Here is a 14,009-nt window from a genome sequence, read left to right on the forward strand (position 1 = left end):
GGCCGGAGCCAAGGGCCGGAGCCCAGGGGGAGGGAGGGAGGCCACAGAGGGCCAGAAGGCCTCACCTGCGGAGGAAGCCCCGCCCCCGCCAGCCCAGCCCTCCCTTGGGGCAGGAGCCCCTCCACTGGGTCCCAGCAGCCTGGCCCCAGGAGAGGGCGGAGCACTCCGAAGGGGCAGCAGGCGCAAAGCGGGTGCCAGTGAAGATCCGATACACGGGGCCAGGCGGCGGGAGGGGAGGGGGCGGGACCTGGGGGCGCAGGCCCCGCTAGGTCTGTCCTAAGGCTCCCTGCAGCCCCTCCCCAAGGAGCCCCCGGCCGGGCCCCCTCACCCTAGGGACACAGGAGGGCCGGGCAGGGGCCAGGAGCCCAAAGCACCGGTTAACCCGGGGCAGCAGACTCGGGACCCAGCTGTCCAGGAGACCAGGAGGCTGCTGAGCTGCGGCCTGTGCTGCCCCCTGGTGGCGTCCGGGAGGGAAAGCGGGTCAGGGCCGGGAGGCAGGTCGCAGCAGGCGGGAATCCCAGCGCCACATTCCTGGGCTCTGACCCGCAGGGCATGGGGAGTGGGGGCCGCCCCGGCACCCCGCGTGGGGCGTGCAGGCTGGGACTGGGTGCAGAGGGCGGCCTGTGGCTGAGGCGGGCTGGAGCTGCGTGTGGGGGACGTCGCAGGGGCAGCCAGCCCGCGGCCCCCTCCCCTGGCTGAGCCGCCCCAGGCGCCGCCTGGCACCTGTGGACACCCGGCTCCCACACCCTGGCCAGGACCGCTGAGGCCACCGCCCTGCGGCCTGTGCCCTGGCTGTCCTCCGTGTCACATCCCACCTTTCCTGCCCCGTCGCAGGTGTACCCAGCTTCCCCTTCCCTCCCCGGGGAGCGCTGCGCCCCAGGGCCTCGGAGAGCCCCCAGCACACGGCGCACCTGGTGCAGGGCACACACAGGGCACCCAGGAGTCCGGGTCCAAACCACCGCTCGGGGGGTGGGGGGAGGCGGGAAACAAGACCAGAGGAGGCAGAGGCAGCTCACAGAAAGGTCAGTTGAGGTGGTGGTGGGGCCCTCACAGCCCCCAGCACATAGCACCAGGGGACACCCAGGTGTCACCTTCCCAAACATGGAATTCACACCACCAGCGCCGCCCCCCACCGGGGTCCGGGCAGTGCTGGGTGCGGGGGTGGGGGTGGCCCGGCCACAGGCCACCTGAAGCCCCCGCCCTGCCCTTGGGCGGAGTCACGGGCAGCATCGCAGCAGTGCAGGGCAGGGCCACGCCGTCCCCCGTGGGTGGCAGGCGGTTGTGGGGAGGCGGCACCTCCAGTCACGGTGGCGGGCAGACCCACACCTGCCCCGGGTCCCAGTCCCGGACAGTCTCTCCCTGGCTGCCAAGGGCCACCCGGGGGAGCCACGCGACTCCTGCCCTGGGGTCCAGCCCACGGTCCCGAGCTTGAGAGTGGAGCGGACGTCGCTGACCCAACCCCCATGCTCTGGGGACACCGCCCAGCAGCAACAGGAGGAGGGTGGAGACGGCGGGCCGCGGTGGGAGGAGGGGAGGACGGGGGCAAGGCCCGGACCCGGGACGGGACGAGGCGGGCACCCCTGGTGGCGGCGGTCACAGCAGCAGGAGGCCCGGGCTGCGCAGCTGCCGGTACACCTGCAGGAGCCTCTCTGTGGTGGCGTGGGAGCCGGCCCCGTCCTCCTCGCAGAGCTGGTCCCGCAGCGTCCGCACCTCCCGCAGCAGCGCCTGCAGGGGCAGTGGGGGCGAGCGCTAGGCCCCGCCATGCCCGCCAGGCCCCTCTGGGGGCGCCTGTCCCACACCCACCCCGCTCGGGACAGGGCAGGGAGGCTGGAGCACGGGCTCGTCTGCGCCTGGGAAGGGCGGGCCCCCCTGCCTGGCCCTGCAGTTCCCCCAGGACAGAGAGCGTGCAAAGGGAGCCCACACCTCCCAGGGGACAGGAGGGTCCCAGCCAGCAGCTAGGTGGGGGGCCACAGACAGAAGTGACCCAGCACAACCCCCTTCCCCCAAGTTCTGAGGGCAACACAGGAGCCTGGCCAGGGGTGGTCCCCACTGTCAGGGCTGGTGGGGGGTTTGGGGACGGGACCCCAGGGGCCTCACCTCGTGGCTGGCCTGGGTCTGGTGCAGGTGCTGCATGCGGAGGTCGGGCGGGCCGGAGCCCCGGGCGGCCTGCTCCTCCACCACCCTCTGGGGGCAAGGGGCAGGTTGCTGGGGGTGGCCGGCAGCACCAGGGGCTCCAGGCCCCAGTCCTCCAGCTTCCAGCTGGGCGGCCCCTTCCCTCCCCCCCTCCTCCCTCCACACTGAGGGCACGTGCCGGCTTCCCACCCGCCCAGCCGGCCACTGTGGTGCGGCTCCAGCACAGCTTCCTAGACGAAGTCACCCGCACCCCAGCTCCCAGGGGGTCGGGTCCTGGCTCCAGACCGGCGCAGAGGGCAGGGCCTTGAGGAGACTCGGACCCAAGAGAGAGCAGCAGAGTCCGAAACCCAGAGCAGCTCCCTGTGCTGCTCAAGGTGGCCCACACCGCTGCCCTGGGGCCACCCTGCCGCCTGCAGGTTGGGACCAGCTCCTGAGCCTGGGCATGTGCAGGGGGGCGGGGGCGGCTGGTCATGGCAGCGAGGAGGTCACCGGGGTCACGGCAGGTCGGGGGCAGAAGCGTCACAGAAGGGTCACAGAGGCACGTGAGGTGGCCATCAGAGTGGCTGGCCTGGGCTTGTGACCAGCAGGTGACCAGCCTGCTGACATCCAGGGCAGCCCCCAGTCCCTCGTCAGAGCTCAGACTGTGCATTCGGACCCCAGGGAGCAGGTGCTGGTGAGTCCCTGGTGAGGCCCTTGTGTGGACCCCGCTCTCGGAAAACCGCCCAAGTGGGCTGGTGGCGGCACGGCCCGCCCCCGAGCACAGGAGCCGGGCTGTGCCCAGCTGAGGGCACCACTGACAGACTTCCTCCGGAACACGCAGGTGTCCGCTCCGCGTGGCACTGGGGCCGGCCCCCGCCCCGCCCCCCAGCAAAGACCCGGAGGCTCCGATGAGCCGACACCCCGTCCTGGGCTGGAGCCCAGGGTGTCCGAGCCCAGGGGCGGCCTCTGCCCAGCCAGCCCAGCGAGCCCAGCGCAGGAGCCTCCAGCAGACCCCGGCCAGCGAGCAGCAGCAGGAAGCTCTCGTGTCCGCCGCTGGCCGAGTGCGTCCTGGGCGCCCTTGAGGGCGGCGAGCAGAGGAGGGCGAGCAGAGGACCCCGCCGGCCCCCGCACACACGGGCGCCCGGAGGCGGAGACGAGGGGAGCCCCCCAGCCCCCCGCTGCGGCCCAGGCTGGGCGGGCGACGCACCTGCATCCTCCCGAGGACGGCGCCGTGGGCCCCGCACACGCTGGCCAGGGAGCAGCTCTGCACCTGGATCTCCACGGCCTGGAGGGACCCTGCTGGGCACACGTCAGGCACCGCCACCTGCGGCACAGGAGGGCCCGAGTCCATCCGCAGCCCCTGGCCGGGCGAGGCTTGGGGCCGGAGGGTGCTCAGGCTGGGTCTCTCCGCCCTCAGGTGACACTCACCTGGAGAACCAGCTGCCCGACCGACCGAGGGCAAAGCGGCCCCCCTGCCCCCTGCGGCACGAGGGGATGGCTGTGGCTGGCCTGGACACTGCTCATAGCCCCCTGCACACCCAGGCCCCCCGACAGCAGGTTCCAGTGTGCACACGGGGCGTGGGCTGGGCGGCCATGGTCCGCCCCTGGGACCTCCGGGAGGCCTGGCTGACACTGAGCCGATGACAGCAGCTCGGAGACCACCCCCCCAGCTTGGAGAGCAGCTGCCGCAGAGGCCGGCCCCCCACTTGCCTCGCGCACAGTGAGACAGACGTCGGTGCCGTCCGGGGCCACGCCCTCGACGGAGGACAGCGCTCGGGCCCGCACGGCGTCCACGGCGGCGTTCTCGGCGAGCAGCCACTGCAGGGTGGCGCAGCTCAGGGATGTGCCTGCGGGACAGAGGTGTGGGCTGTGAGCTGGGACGGCCCCGGGGCAGCGAGGAGGACCCCCAGCCGCAGGCCTCGGGGCCCAGGGGCCAGAGCGAAGCCGGGCAGCAGCACGGACCTGAGAACCTGCCCCCCCAGGCGGCTCTGAGCAGCTCTGCCGACACCGTGATGGCAGCCACGGAGGGGAGCAGGTACGTGGCCCTGGGGGGCGCGGGTCCCGCCGGGCGGCCGCCGGGACGGCAGCAGGCCTCCAGGAAGGTGTCCACAGGGTCTCTCGCGGGGCCCGATGGCCCCGGGGCCGGCGCGGGGGGCGCGGCCAGGCCAGGGAAGCGCAGGCCCTGCAGCAGGTCCACCGTGTGCTCACTCAGGGGCAGGCAGATGCCCCCCGGCCCGGGCAGGGTGTCGGGCGGGCCCTCGTCCCGGGAGGCATCCCCGAAAGAGCCCGAGGGGGCCAGGGCCCCGCCCAGCGCCTCCCTCAGGCTGTAGAAGAGGGCACAGCACACGGTCACGGGCAGGTCCAGCACGCCGTCCTCGCCCGGGCCCAGGGCCAGCGTCACCTCGCGGCGGCCGCCGGGGCCGAGCTGGTCCACGGGAACGGTGTAGGTCACGGCCGGGCCAGCCGCCTCCGGGTCTGGGGCCCGGGCGCCAGGGAGCACCTGGACGCACAGCGCCCAGCCCGGGCCCAGGCGGGGGCCGCCGCTGCTCTCCAGCAGGCAGGTGGCGGTCAGCACGTCCTGCAGCTCCCGGCGGCTCCAGGCGGTGGTGGTCGTGCAGGAGATGGGCCGGGGGCCCGCCCGGCGGGACAGCAGAGCGCAGCTCACGTTCAGGGCCTCGTTGAGACGCGTCAGGGCCTGGTCCCGCTGCTCCACGGCCCTCCTCAGGGAGGATGCCCTGGGAAGAGCAGGGGGACCCGGGAGGCGTTGGCTGGGCAGCGTTGGGGGCTCTCGCCAGTGCTCGGAGGCAAAGCGACGAATCCGGCCCGGGCCAGTGTCCACACCCAGGACGCTGCCCCCCCAGGACGTCGCTGGCCGCTCACCTCTCGGAGACAGTGCGGATGCTGCAGAGCAGGTCCTTGATTTTCCGGCCAGTGTCCACCGCGGTCCCCCTGGCGGGCCACGGCGCCTCAGGGCTCTGCTCCAAGCGGCAGGTCAGCAGGCGGCCTCGGGCAGACAGGGCCAGGAGCTCAGTGCCCCCTGAAGACAGACATGGAGAGGGGCCGAGCTGCTGGACAGCTCCCCCGACCCAAGCTCCGGCGGGAACCACACCCAGGCCAGGGAGCAGGACGACGGGCCGCCCACGCCCGTCACACTGCCGGGCCCCGGGGCCCTCCCTGGGGGGGACGTCGGCACAGTGCAGGCGGCACCAAGGCGGCACACTGTCCATGGACGGGGCTAGAAGTGGCCCGACGAGGACCCACGTGGGCCCCCGTCTCAGCCAGGCGCAGCCGCACCTTCAGCAGGCCGCCGGCACGGCCGCTCCGGGGGTTCAGGAGGGAAGCGAGTGCCGTGTGCGCCTCCCTCCGGGGCACGGAGCACCGCGGGCCTCGGGCCGACTCCTGGACCGTCTCATGGGGACGGGCCCTGGGCGTGTCCCCCCCCCCTGCCCCCCGAGAGCGCACAGTCAGAGCCCCAGGAAGCTGCCCTCCCCCAGCCCCGGGCGGGCTGGCTGGCTGGCCCCCCAACGAGCAAAGGAGGCGTTTCCCGGCCTTCGACGGAAACGTCAGGACTCAACCCGACCCCGCGGGGGTCTCCCCCAGATCCCTTGGGACGGAAGGGTTGTCCTGGAAAGGGGCTCTTGCCCTGGCCTACCCAGGGGCAGAGCCCACCCAGGGGCTCGCCCACCCAGGGCAGAGCCCACCAGGCAGGGCGCACCCACCATCAGGCCCTCCTGGACCCCGGGTCACGGCCCGTCGACCACGAGGCGCCGCCGGGTGAGCTGACCCTGTCCCGTCGGGTCTCTGGCAGCCAGGGGCGAGGCGGGGGTGGGGGGGGGGCCCAGGCCAGCTCACAGAGAGAGGGGACTGCCAAGGGCGGTCTCACCCGTGCCCATGCCTTTGGTTTTGGGGTTACACGGTGACTCTCACCTCCAGGCGGCCTCGGTGACACTGCGAGGGTGACCACACTGCAGACACTCAGGCTGGCTGGACACAGCAGGGAGGGCAGGCCTCCCGGGCCGGCGGCCGGCATGTCCGCCTCCTCCCCGAGCCAGGGGGCGCCTCCCCGAGCCAGGTCCACCAGGCAGAGGCTGGAGGGCGTGCTGTGGTACACGCGGCCGCCCCTGCCGCAGGCGGCACAGAGCACGGGCCCCGGCAGGCAGTACTCCCGCAGCTCTGGCACCAGACTCCCGGCCCCGTCGCGGCTGGCCTTGACCGCCAGTGTTCGGCCCCGGTGACCGAGCGCCACCAGGCAGTCACAGCAGGCGTCTTCCCCGTCCTCAGCCAGCGGCTCTGTCCTCAGGGCCCCAATGAACACGACAGGCTCCTCCAGGTGATGGAGGGTCCTGACGAGGGCCTTCGGGTCCCCTGGGGCCGAGCTGGAGGTGACCAGGGTCTTCAGGATGACGCAGCAGAGCTGGCCGTCTGGGAGGCCGCAGAGGATCACGGGCGACTCCAGGAGGGCGGCGTCAGTGCCAAAGAGGAGCCCGAACAGGGCCCCCTCCAGCGAGAAGCCCTGGGGACCCCGCTGGAGGCGGTGGGGGGCCCCGCAGCTTGGCGGTGACATGCAGCACAGCACGGGGAGGAAGTCGGGGGCTGCGGGCTTCCCCGGGCCGCTGGCTGGGGGTGTGGAGGTGGACAGCTCCACCTCGCCAGTCTTGCCCAGGGGCCTGGCCTGCCCCGGACCGGGACACTCGAACAGCTGCAGCCTCCACTGGGCGGTGCCCTGGGCCAGTGTGACGAGCACGCCGTCCAGCACGGTGAAAGCGCACAGCGTGGCGTCGGGGAGGACACAGGCGTCTGGGTCCACGGGGATGACGGGGGCCGGGGGCTCACTGTCCTGCTCATCCCTCTCGCTCTGGCTCACAGACCTCGGAGGAGACAGGGAAGCGTCACTCCCGATAGTCACACGCTGTCTCCTTGACAACCCGCTCCCAGCCTGGCTCTGGACCATTCACAGCCAGCGGTCAGCTGCGTGGGGGGGCGGGCGCTCAGCAGGGAGCGGCTGGCCCCACGGACGGCTCCACTGGCCTAGGGACACACATGCAGCAAGGTTTCCGGAAAATGGAGCTCGGATGGAAAAGCTTCATCAGCGTGGGCCTATCAGAACCTGAGGCCACTTTTACCGCCGGCACCAAACCTTCCTGGGTCTTAAGTCAGAGTGAGCAGGTGCCTGCAGGCTCTTTGCTGCCCTGGGCCCCGCTGGCAACATCAGTCTCAGCTAGGCAATGGCTCAAGGACCACGGAGACCCACCGGGGAGGTGTGTCAGGCCCGAGGGGACAGGACCCCCAAGGCCAAGGGGGTAAGTCCTGCTCCTGGTGGCAGACTCACCCACCTGCACCCGCTGTACGCCGGACTCTGCCAGCAGCAGCCTGCCAGGGGACGCAGGGGCTGGCGGCGGGCATGCCTACGACTTCCAGGCTGGGTCTGAACCCACCGTCCCCCTGCGCCTCCACGGAAAGGGCTGGTGAGGGCTCGTCCTGCCCCAGTGCACTGGCGGGCAGGTGGGTGGCACAGACCACAGGCCGGTGTTTCCCGGCAGGGCCACCCGACGACCCCTCCTCACCTGCCCGCTTGGTCCAAAGACAAGCAATAGACGCCGCTCCGGGCGCAGAGGACGAAGAGCACCCTGCGAAGGGCCAGGACCTCCAGGTGCCACACCTGCCCGGGAAACCTGTACACCGCCTGGGCGTGGGGGGCGGGGGGTGCAGGAGGCTTTAGTTGCGGACTAACTCCTCGAACGCGCCGGCCACTCCCTGCTCCCCGCGCGCCCCTCGGGGCCGGGACGCCGCCCCCACGCTCACGGTCAGTTGCCTCCCTTCCGAGTCGAAGACGTAGACCAGCTCCCTCCCGGTGGACAGGAGGATCTCCGCCCCGAGACACAGCACACGAGGCTTGCCCGCCGCCAGGCCCCCGACCGGGAAGCCGAAGCCCGCCAGGTAGTCCACGCGCGGCGCGAGGCCCGCCATGGTGTGGGCCCCTGCCCGGGGAGCGCCGGTGGCGCGAGAGACTTCCCTCCGCCTCCAGGCGCTGGTGCTGGGGTGGGCGGGGACGCCGTACGTCCGCTCACGTCACGACGCGGCCTCCGCCGTAAAGCGGCGTGAGGGGCGGGGCCGCGGCGGGAGGCGGGGCCACGCGTTGCGGCCGCCTGCCGGGTCCTGGAGGCTGGACTGGAGCCTCTGCCCGAGGGTTGGGGCGCAGCGTCCGTGCGACAAAGTTAGGGGACACGGAGCGGCTTGGCCAACACGCGAAACCCGACGGCCTGCCTTCGCCCACCTCGCCCGTTCTGCACGCGGCTCGAGGCGCCTGCTTGGGGGTGCCGGTCCGGTCCGCAGCATCTTCTTCCACGCCCGTTCAGGGCCGAGGGGCCCCCTCGGTCCGGCACCAAGTCCCGCTCCCTTCGTGCGTCTCCGAGCCGGGCAGGCCCGCGGGGCCCCCAGGGGAGCAGGCCGGACGCGCCTAAGGCTCTTCTCTCGAGTTTGGGGAGCGCCTGGATGCCGCGGGGTCCTGGGGCGGCGAGCAGTGCCAACTCTTGCCATCGCCACGACCAGCGGCTCTGGGCCTAGGGCTGGGTCCCTCTGGCCGGCTGAGCCCACTGTGGACGAAGCACCTCCTTTCCCCGTGCCTGGACGCAAGCTGTGCGTGGTGTGTGGGTTTGAGGGGACAACGGCTTTGGGGCGGTCGCCAGCCATCAGCCAGGGGCGGAGAGGGGCGTCGGGCGAGTCACCTCCGCCCCCACCGGACTGCTTCCTCTCCTGTCCTCCAGGGCTCCGGAGAGGTGCTGCCCGGAGAGGGGCCCGGAGCTTTCTTCCGAGGAGCAACTGGGAGACCCCGAGCACCCTGCAAGGCGCCTGCAGACGCCAGCCACACCCCTCTCCTTCAAGGAGCCAATGGGACAGTCTCCAAGAACCCCCGGGAGAGGCACGTGGGGGGCGTGGCCAGGCACGGTGAAGGGGCCCGGCTGCCAAGTGCTCCCTGGGCTTGGAAGCTAGGCTGCTGTGCCTGCCAAACACGAAGAACCGGTAGCCAAATTCTCACGCCGTGTCCAGGGGTGTGGGCACTGCACCCGGGGGGCGCCAGACAGAGGCGGCCCTCCCGTCCCTGCGTGCTGGGATGCACACAAGGTGTGGCGTTTGCAGTGTCTGCCCCTTCTGCTTCCTGGTCTGTGGGCGTGAAACGCGTCCGGGATGCTGGGACAGGGAGGGCCGCATGCTTTCTGGTGATGTCCCCCCGCCCCACTCCCCACCTCCACGGGCACGGGTGTCCCGAGCTGCCCTGCTCACCAAGCCTGTGAGCCACAGACCCGCCCTCCCAGGGGAGGGCTGCTCTCCCAAAATGGGGTGGGGGGTGGGGGAATGTCCCTCCAAACACTGCCGGGCGGGCGGGCGGGCAGCCCCTCCGCCCCACTCCCTGCTGCTCCAAGGCCAGCGGGCAAGCCTGCACGGGCAACACGAGGACCCACGGGCACCACCAGCCCACACAGACATCGCGGGGCCTTGAGTGCCCACCCTGGGGGTGAGAGGTGGGCCGAGGGCTGCGGCCAGGCGGACACCTGAGGGGGTGTGCAGGGCGCGCTCTCCTGGTCGCAGGCGGTCAGCGGTCTGCATGCCAACCTCGGAGGCGGGAGAACCTTCCCCAGGACAGACCGCGGCCCCACCCAGGAGGAAGCAGTGAGTGCAGGGACGAGGCTTCACGCTGTGCTGGGCGCGGCCCCCAGGGCACAGGGGCAAGGAGAGCAGGGCAGGACCCCGAGTCCTGTTTCTGAGCAGGACACTCCCGTTCGCTTGGCGTCTCGGGGGCGGTCCGGGAACCTGCTCACGTTGAGGACTCACATCACGAACCTGAGACGTGCCAGCACTGCCACCGCGCGTGGGGTGACAGGCGTGGGGCTGCCCACTGCGAGTCCCGGGTGGGGACACAGAAGCCCACCCGGCACGGGGACCTGGGCCCCAGCGGGGCGTGTGAGGCCGGCACCAAACCCAGTGTCGGGCCACCCAGCCAGCTCTGTCACCCGCGGCCCCTTCCCCTGCACCTCCGGGGAGCCCGGGCTTCGTCCTTCACCGGCCACTTGGCCCCACACGCCTGTCCCGGCGCGCAGAGGCCTGGAGCAGCCACGCGGGTGGGGGGCAGGCAGGACAGGCACCAGGAGCCCGGGTGGGGCAGCAGGGCCCCTTCCCCACAGTGGTCCGGACCTGACCCCGGGCCACAGGAACTGGCCCCGAGGCTCAGGGTGCAGGGAGGGGCCCCCGGGCCAGGACGACAGGGAAGGCCGGCAGCGCTTCAGGTGCTTTTATTAGACCCACGGCAGGGCCGCGTCCGGCAGCGCTGAGCCGCCGAGCCCACCACCGCGCGGCCCGAGCGGCGAGGAGCGGGCGGGCCGGGCAGGAGCAGGCTGGTCGGAGGCGGCTGGCGGTGCTCCCTGGCCAGGTGCACGCGCTGGGTGCGGGGCCCCTTCCCTGCCCGAGAGGAGGTGGCCGGGCTGCCTGGGCCGAGCCCTGGCTGTCTTTGGACGCTGGAAGGAAGTGCGTTACGGAACAAACAAAGAGCGACTCGAAGCCAGAGCGGAGAAGTCACAACGCTTTTTCTTTCGCTAGAAGACAGACGGAGACAAACGAGGTGTGTGGGCGCCGGGGCTGGGCAGCGAGGGGGCCGCGGTGGGCAGGGGCTGCGGTGGAGAGGGCGGGAGCTCGCCGAGGCGCCCCTGGGGGCCAGGTCCAAGGAGCGCAGCGGAGCGCAGGGTGGCCCGCAGCCTCGCGTCCGGGGGCCGGGCCGGACCTCAGGGTCCGGAGCTCTGGCCAATGCGCTTGCTAGGGGCACAACCAGAGTCCTCTGTAGGTGGCTGTGCTTTGGATGGGCCGCCCCGGCCAGACCAGGCCGACTGGCTCCTGTCACCGAGAGCAGACAGGTCTACACTGCGGGACCTGGAGGTGCCCAGCAGTGCTCTTGCGGCCACCAAGGCCGATGCCCGACCGCTCTTGTGCACAGCCTGAGGAGGAGGGGCCCACGGGCTGGCCCGGCCCCCAGCAGGCAGTGAGGGCCCTCGGCAGCCGGTCTGGACCGGCCTCTCCTGCGGAGCGGCTCAGAAGCCGGGCTCTTGTTAAGGCAAAGAGGCGTCAGCACGCCCACAGGCGCCCGGGGCAGGGCCCAGCCACAGAGGACATGTGGGGACCCCACAGCGCACGGCCTCTGTCCTGGGATGGCCGGACTCACCATCGGCACAGCAGTGACCTTCCAACCCCCGCCCCCGTGACCTCACCACAGGGCCCTCAGTGGCCATGCCACTGTGCAGAGGCCGGGGAGGGCAGGACTGTGCGGGGGGGCAAAGGGCCCAGAGCTTCCAGTCCCAGACAACCCAGCTCACCCCGTGCAACCCGGCCAGCAGCCTCCGCCCGGCTGGAGCCACCGCTCTGCCCCGGGCCAGGAGCTCGTTTCTGTGGCCCCCGCGGCCACGAGGTCAGGCAGAAGAGTCTCAGGCACTGAGGTTCACTCCCAAGGAGACCTGACTGAGGGCCCCACCCTCCCTCCCACCCTGCACACGCCCACAGGGGTGCACTGGAGGGAAGAAGTGGAACTAGTCTCTCTCACTCCCCTTTGATGCAGCTTTTATCTCAGAAAAAAATAAATAGAAGTCTCCGGGGCGGGGATCACTGATAACTGTTGTTACAACCGGCGCCGACTCCACGGTCCCACCTGGACGTCGGCTGAGAGCAGGACAGGGGTGGGTGGCGAGGAAACTGCAGACCAAGCAGACGGAGGCCGGCTGGCCCGTGGCCACTCGCGCAGCCACCGGACGCTGGCTACCGAAAGGGGAGAAGTTGCCCCTGCAGGCAGGCTCTGCCCCAGGGCAGCAGGGCACAGAGGCCAGCGAGAGCCCCGCCCACAGCCAGGGGAGGGCAAGAACTAACGGCATCCAGAGGAGGGGGGGCCGGTGGCCACAGCAAGCACCCCGCCCTTCTCCGCAGGCGGACACATCGAGGCGCCCGTGGGGCTGCCCTGCTCCTCCACGAGGAGCCTGGGTTCGGCCGGAGAGCCCCGGCCCGACTCCGTTCTTCAGGGAAGCCTGGTGCCGAGGCTTCGGGAGCCAGAGGCCCCAGGGCAGGCCCCCTGCCCTGCCCTCCAGGGCTGCCCACCGTGGGGCACGGCTCCACGACCCTGCGTCAGAGAGGGCTGGGGTGGCACTAGGTCCTGGGGAGGCTGCACATCTCGCAGTGGCCGGTGCCCGGCTGGTTCATGAAGGTGCAGTGCTCACAGGCCCACATGGCGGCCGCGGTGGCGTGCGAGGAGCCCCCGACGGCTCCGTACTCCTGGAGGCCCGGAAGCTGCACCCCGACGGTGCCTGCGGGGTGGGGGAGAGAAGCAGAGCTCAGTGATTCTGCACGGAGAAGACGTTTGCCCGTCTGGACCTACCTCCCTGCCTAGGGAACCGCGAAAGCACCTGTCCCAGGCCAACGAGGCCCAGGGACCCCCGCTGCGGGCACCCTGGTCGCACCTAGAGCCCCACTGAACGCAGCTGCTGTCGGCCGCCCTGCGACAGAGGCCCCTGCCCACACCGCCCGCCCCCCGGGGCGTTCCCACTCCTGAGCCACGTGAGTGGAGCTGCACCAGCACTCTTGCACAGGTCCCCGGTGAACACCCAGGTGGGCCGAGCTCACTCTCACAGCCGTGCACGGACTCACCGGGCCGTGCCACGGCCTCCCAAACACTACTGCGGCACCTCTTTCCATCCGCACCCCCCGCACGGCCACCTGTGCTGCCGGCCCGACTGTCTCTGCCCGTGTGCACCGTCCGAGTCCCGCCCCGCCCTCTCCCACGCTGCTCCTTCCCCGGCCCCCACCGCGCAGCACTCTCTACCGCCCCGCGCCACGACGCCGGTCGGCGGGGGGCACACACGTGAGGTGGTGCTCCCAGAGGTTACGAGGGAGCTGACAACCCCCCCCCCCCCCGTGACATCGCAGCCAGCGTCACCGGGGAGGACAACACCCCCCGGCGCGACGCCGGTGCAGGCAGACCTGCTGCGGGTCGGGGGCACGCCTGGCACGGACACGCGTCTCGGGTGTCTCCTCCCGGCCTAGGCCTGGCCACCCCCTCGTCTCCGACTGACCGCCGGGGAGCGCGAGGGTTCGGTTCTGATCGAGCCCCACGGAGGGGTCTTCCGTGGTCGGCGTTTCCCTCCGTCCGACCCCAGGGCCCGAAGAGGCTCGAGGAGCCTGCCGCTCCGGCGTCCACCGAGGGGCCGCGGCCCGTCTCCAGCAGGCCTCCGCACCGCGTGCCCGTGGGGACCAGGCCGTTTTCCGCACCCAGGCCCCAGCGGGCTCTCCCCTCGCTGTCCCGCAGGCCTCCGCGCCCGCCGCCCACCGCTCACCGCCCGTTTACTCAGAGGCAGCTCGGAAAGGGGGGGGGGTGCCCTGCCTCCCACCCGCTGCGCCCCTGCCTCCCAGCGCCGTCTCCTAACTCTCCTGCCCCACGGGCTCGTCCTGTGGGGCCCGGGGCCGCGCTCGTCCGTTCCAGGGAAACCGACTTCCTAAGACACACCGAGCCCTTCCACCTGCACGTCCTTCCGCCTGCCTGCACTCAGTTCCTCGGGCCGAGGGCGGCTCTCAGAGACACCCCCCCCCCCGTCCCGGGATTTCATGCGCACCGCGAGGCAGGCTCCGCGGCAGCACGGCTATGACCCCCCTGGGGCCACCGCTGCGGGCTGGGGTCTCCGCGGGTGGCAGACACGCCCAGGGCTCAGGCAGATCCCCTCAGACCTGGCTTTCCTGACGCCCCCCGGGGCCAGCGCGTCTGCAGACGGCCCCCCGCCCGACCTGCCCTCCCTGCGGGGCCCCGGGACCGCCCCCTGCGCCTTCCCTCCGCGCGTGGCGCAGCCGGGACAGCCCGCCCCGTGGGCGTGAGAGAG

The 14,009-nt window shown here is 71.9% G+C and overlaps 2 protein-coding genes across 3 annotated transcripts in view; both read right to left on the minus strand.

Annotated features, from left to right (window-relative positions):
- Nucleotides 1-1,012: 1,012 nt before the first annotated feature.
- Nucleotides 1,013-8,160, minus strand: FAAP100 (FA core complex associated protein 100). Of its 2 annotated transcripts, none has more exons than XM_045836130.1 (9): nucleotides 7,915-8,160; nucleotides 7,677-7,795; nucleotides 6,040-6,980; nucleotides 4,993-5,116; nucleotides 4,075-4,847; nucleotides 3,823-3,959; nucleotides 3,320-3,436; nucleotides 2,098-2,184; nucleotides 1,013-1,725 (listed from the first exon to the last, which is right to left on the minus strand). In XM_045836130.1, the coding sequence occupies exons 1-9, from the start codon at nucleotides 8,077-8,079 to the stop codon at nucleotides 1,594-1,596; spliced, it is 2,595 nt and encodes an 864-aa protein (XP_045692086.1). In that variant the 5' UTR covers nucleotides 8,080-8,160; the 3' UTR covers nucleotides 1,013-1,593. The 2 variants fall into 2 exon arrangements, with proteins under 2 accessions (XP_045692086.1, XP_045692085.1); XM_045836129.1 differs by having other exon boundaries at nucleotides 4,993-5,149.
- A 2,507-nt stretch (nucleotides 8,161-10,667) lies between these two features.
- The window catches only part of NPLOC4 (NPL4 homolog, ubiquitin recognition factor), a 29,749-nt gene continuing 26,407 nt past the window's right edge, over nucleotides 10,668-14,009 (minus strand). The window contains exon 17 of the mRNA XM_045836133.1: nucleotides 10,668-12,446. Coding sequence (XP_045692089.1) covers nucleotides 12,289-12,446 — 158 coding nt within the window. The 3' untranslated portion in view covers nucleotides 10,668-12,288. The remainder of the gene's footprint in view (nucleotides 12,447-14,009) is intronic.

This window comes from Phyllostomus hastatus, unplaced genomic scaffold (assembly GCF_019186645.2).
Source record: "Phyllostomus hastatus isolate PE091 unplaced genomic scaffold, TTU_PhHast_1.1 phas_contig_210, whole genome shotgun sequence".
Classification (NCBI taxonomy): domain Eukaryota; kingdom Metazoa; phylum Chordata; class Mammalia; order Chiroptera; family Phyllostomidae; genus Phyllostomus; species Phyllostomus hastatus.

Coding starts and splice junctions, on each gene's coding strand:
- FAAP100 (XM_045836129.1), bottom strand. CDS start 8,079: ATGGCGGGCCTCGCGCCGCGCGTGGACTACCTGGCGGGCTTCGGCTTC. Junction 6,981..7,676: donor TCTTTGGACCAAGCGGGCAG/GTGAGGAGGGGT, acceptor GTCTCCTCCGAG/GTCTGTGAGCCAGAGCGAGA. Junction 1,726..2,097: donor AGACCCAGGCCAGCCACGAG/GTGAGGCCCCTG, acceptor CTGCCCCTGCAG/GCGCTGCTGCGGGAGGTGCG.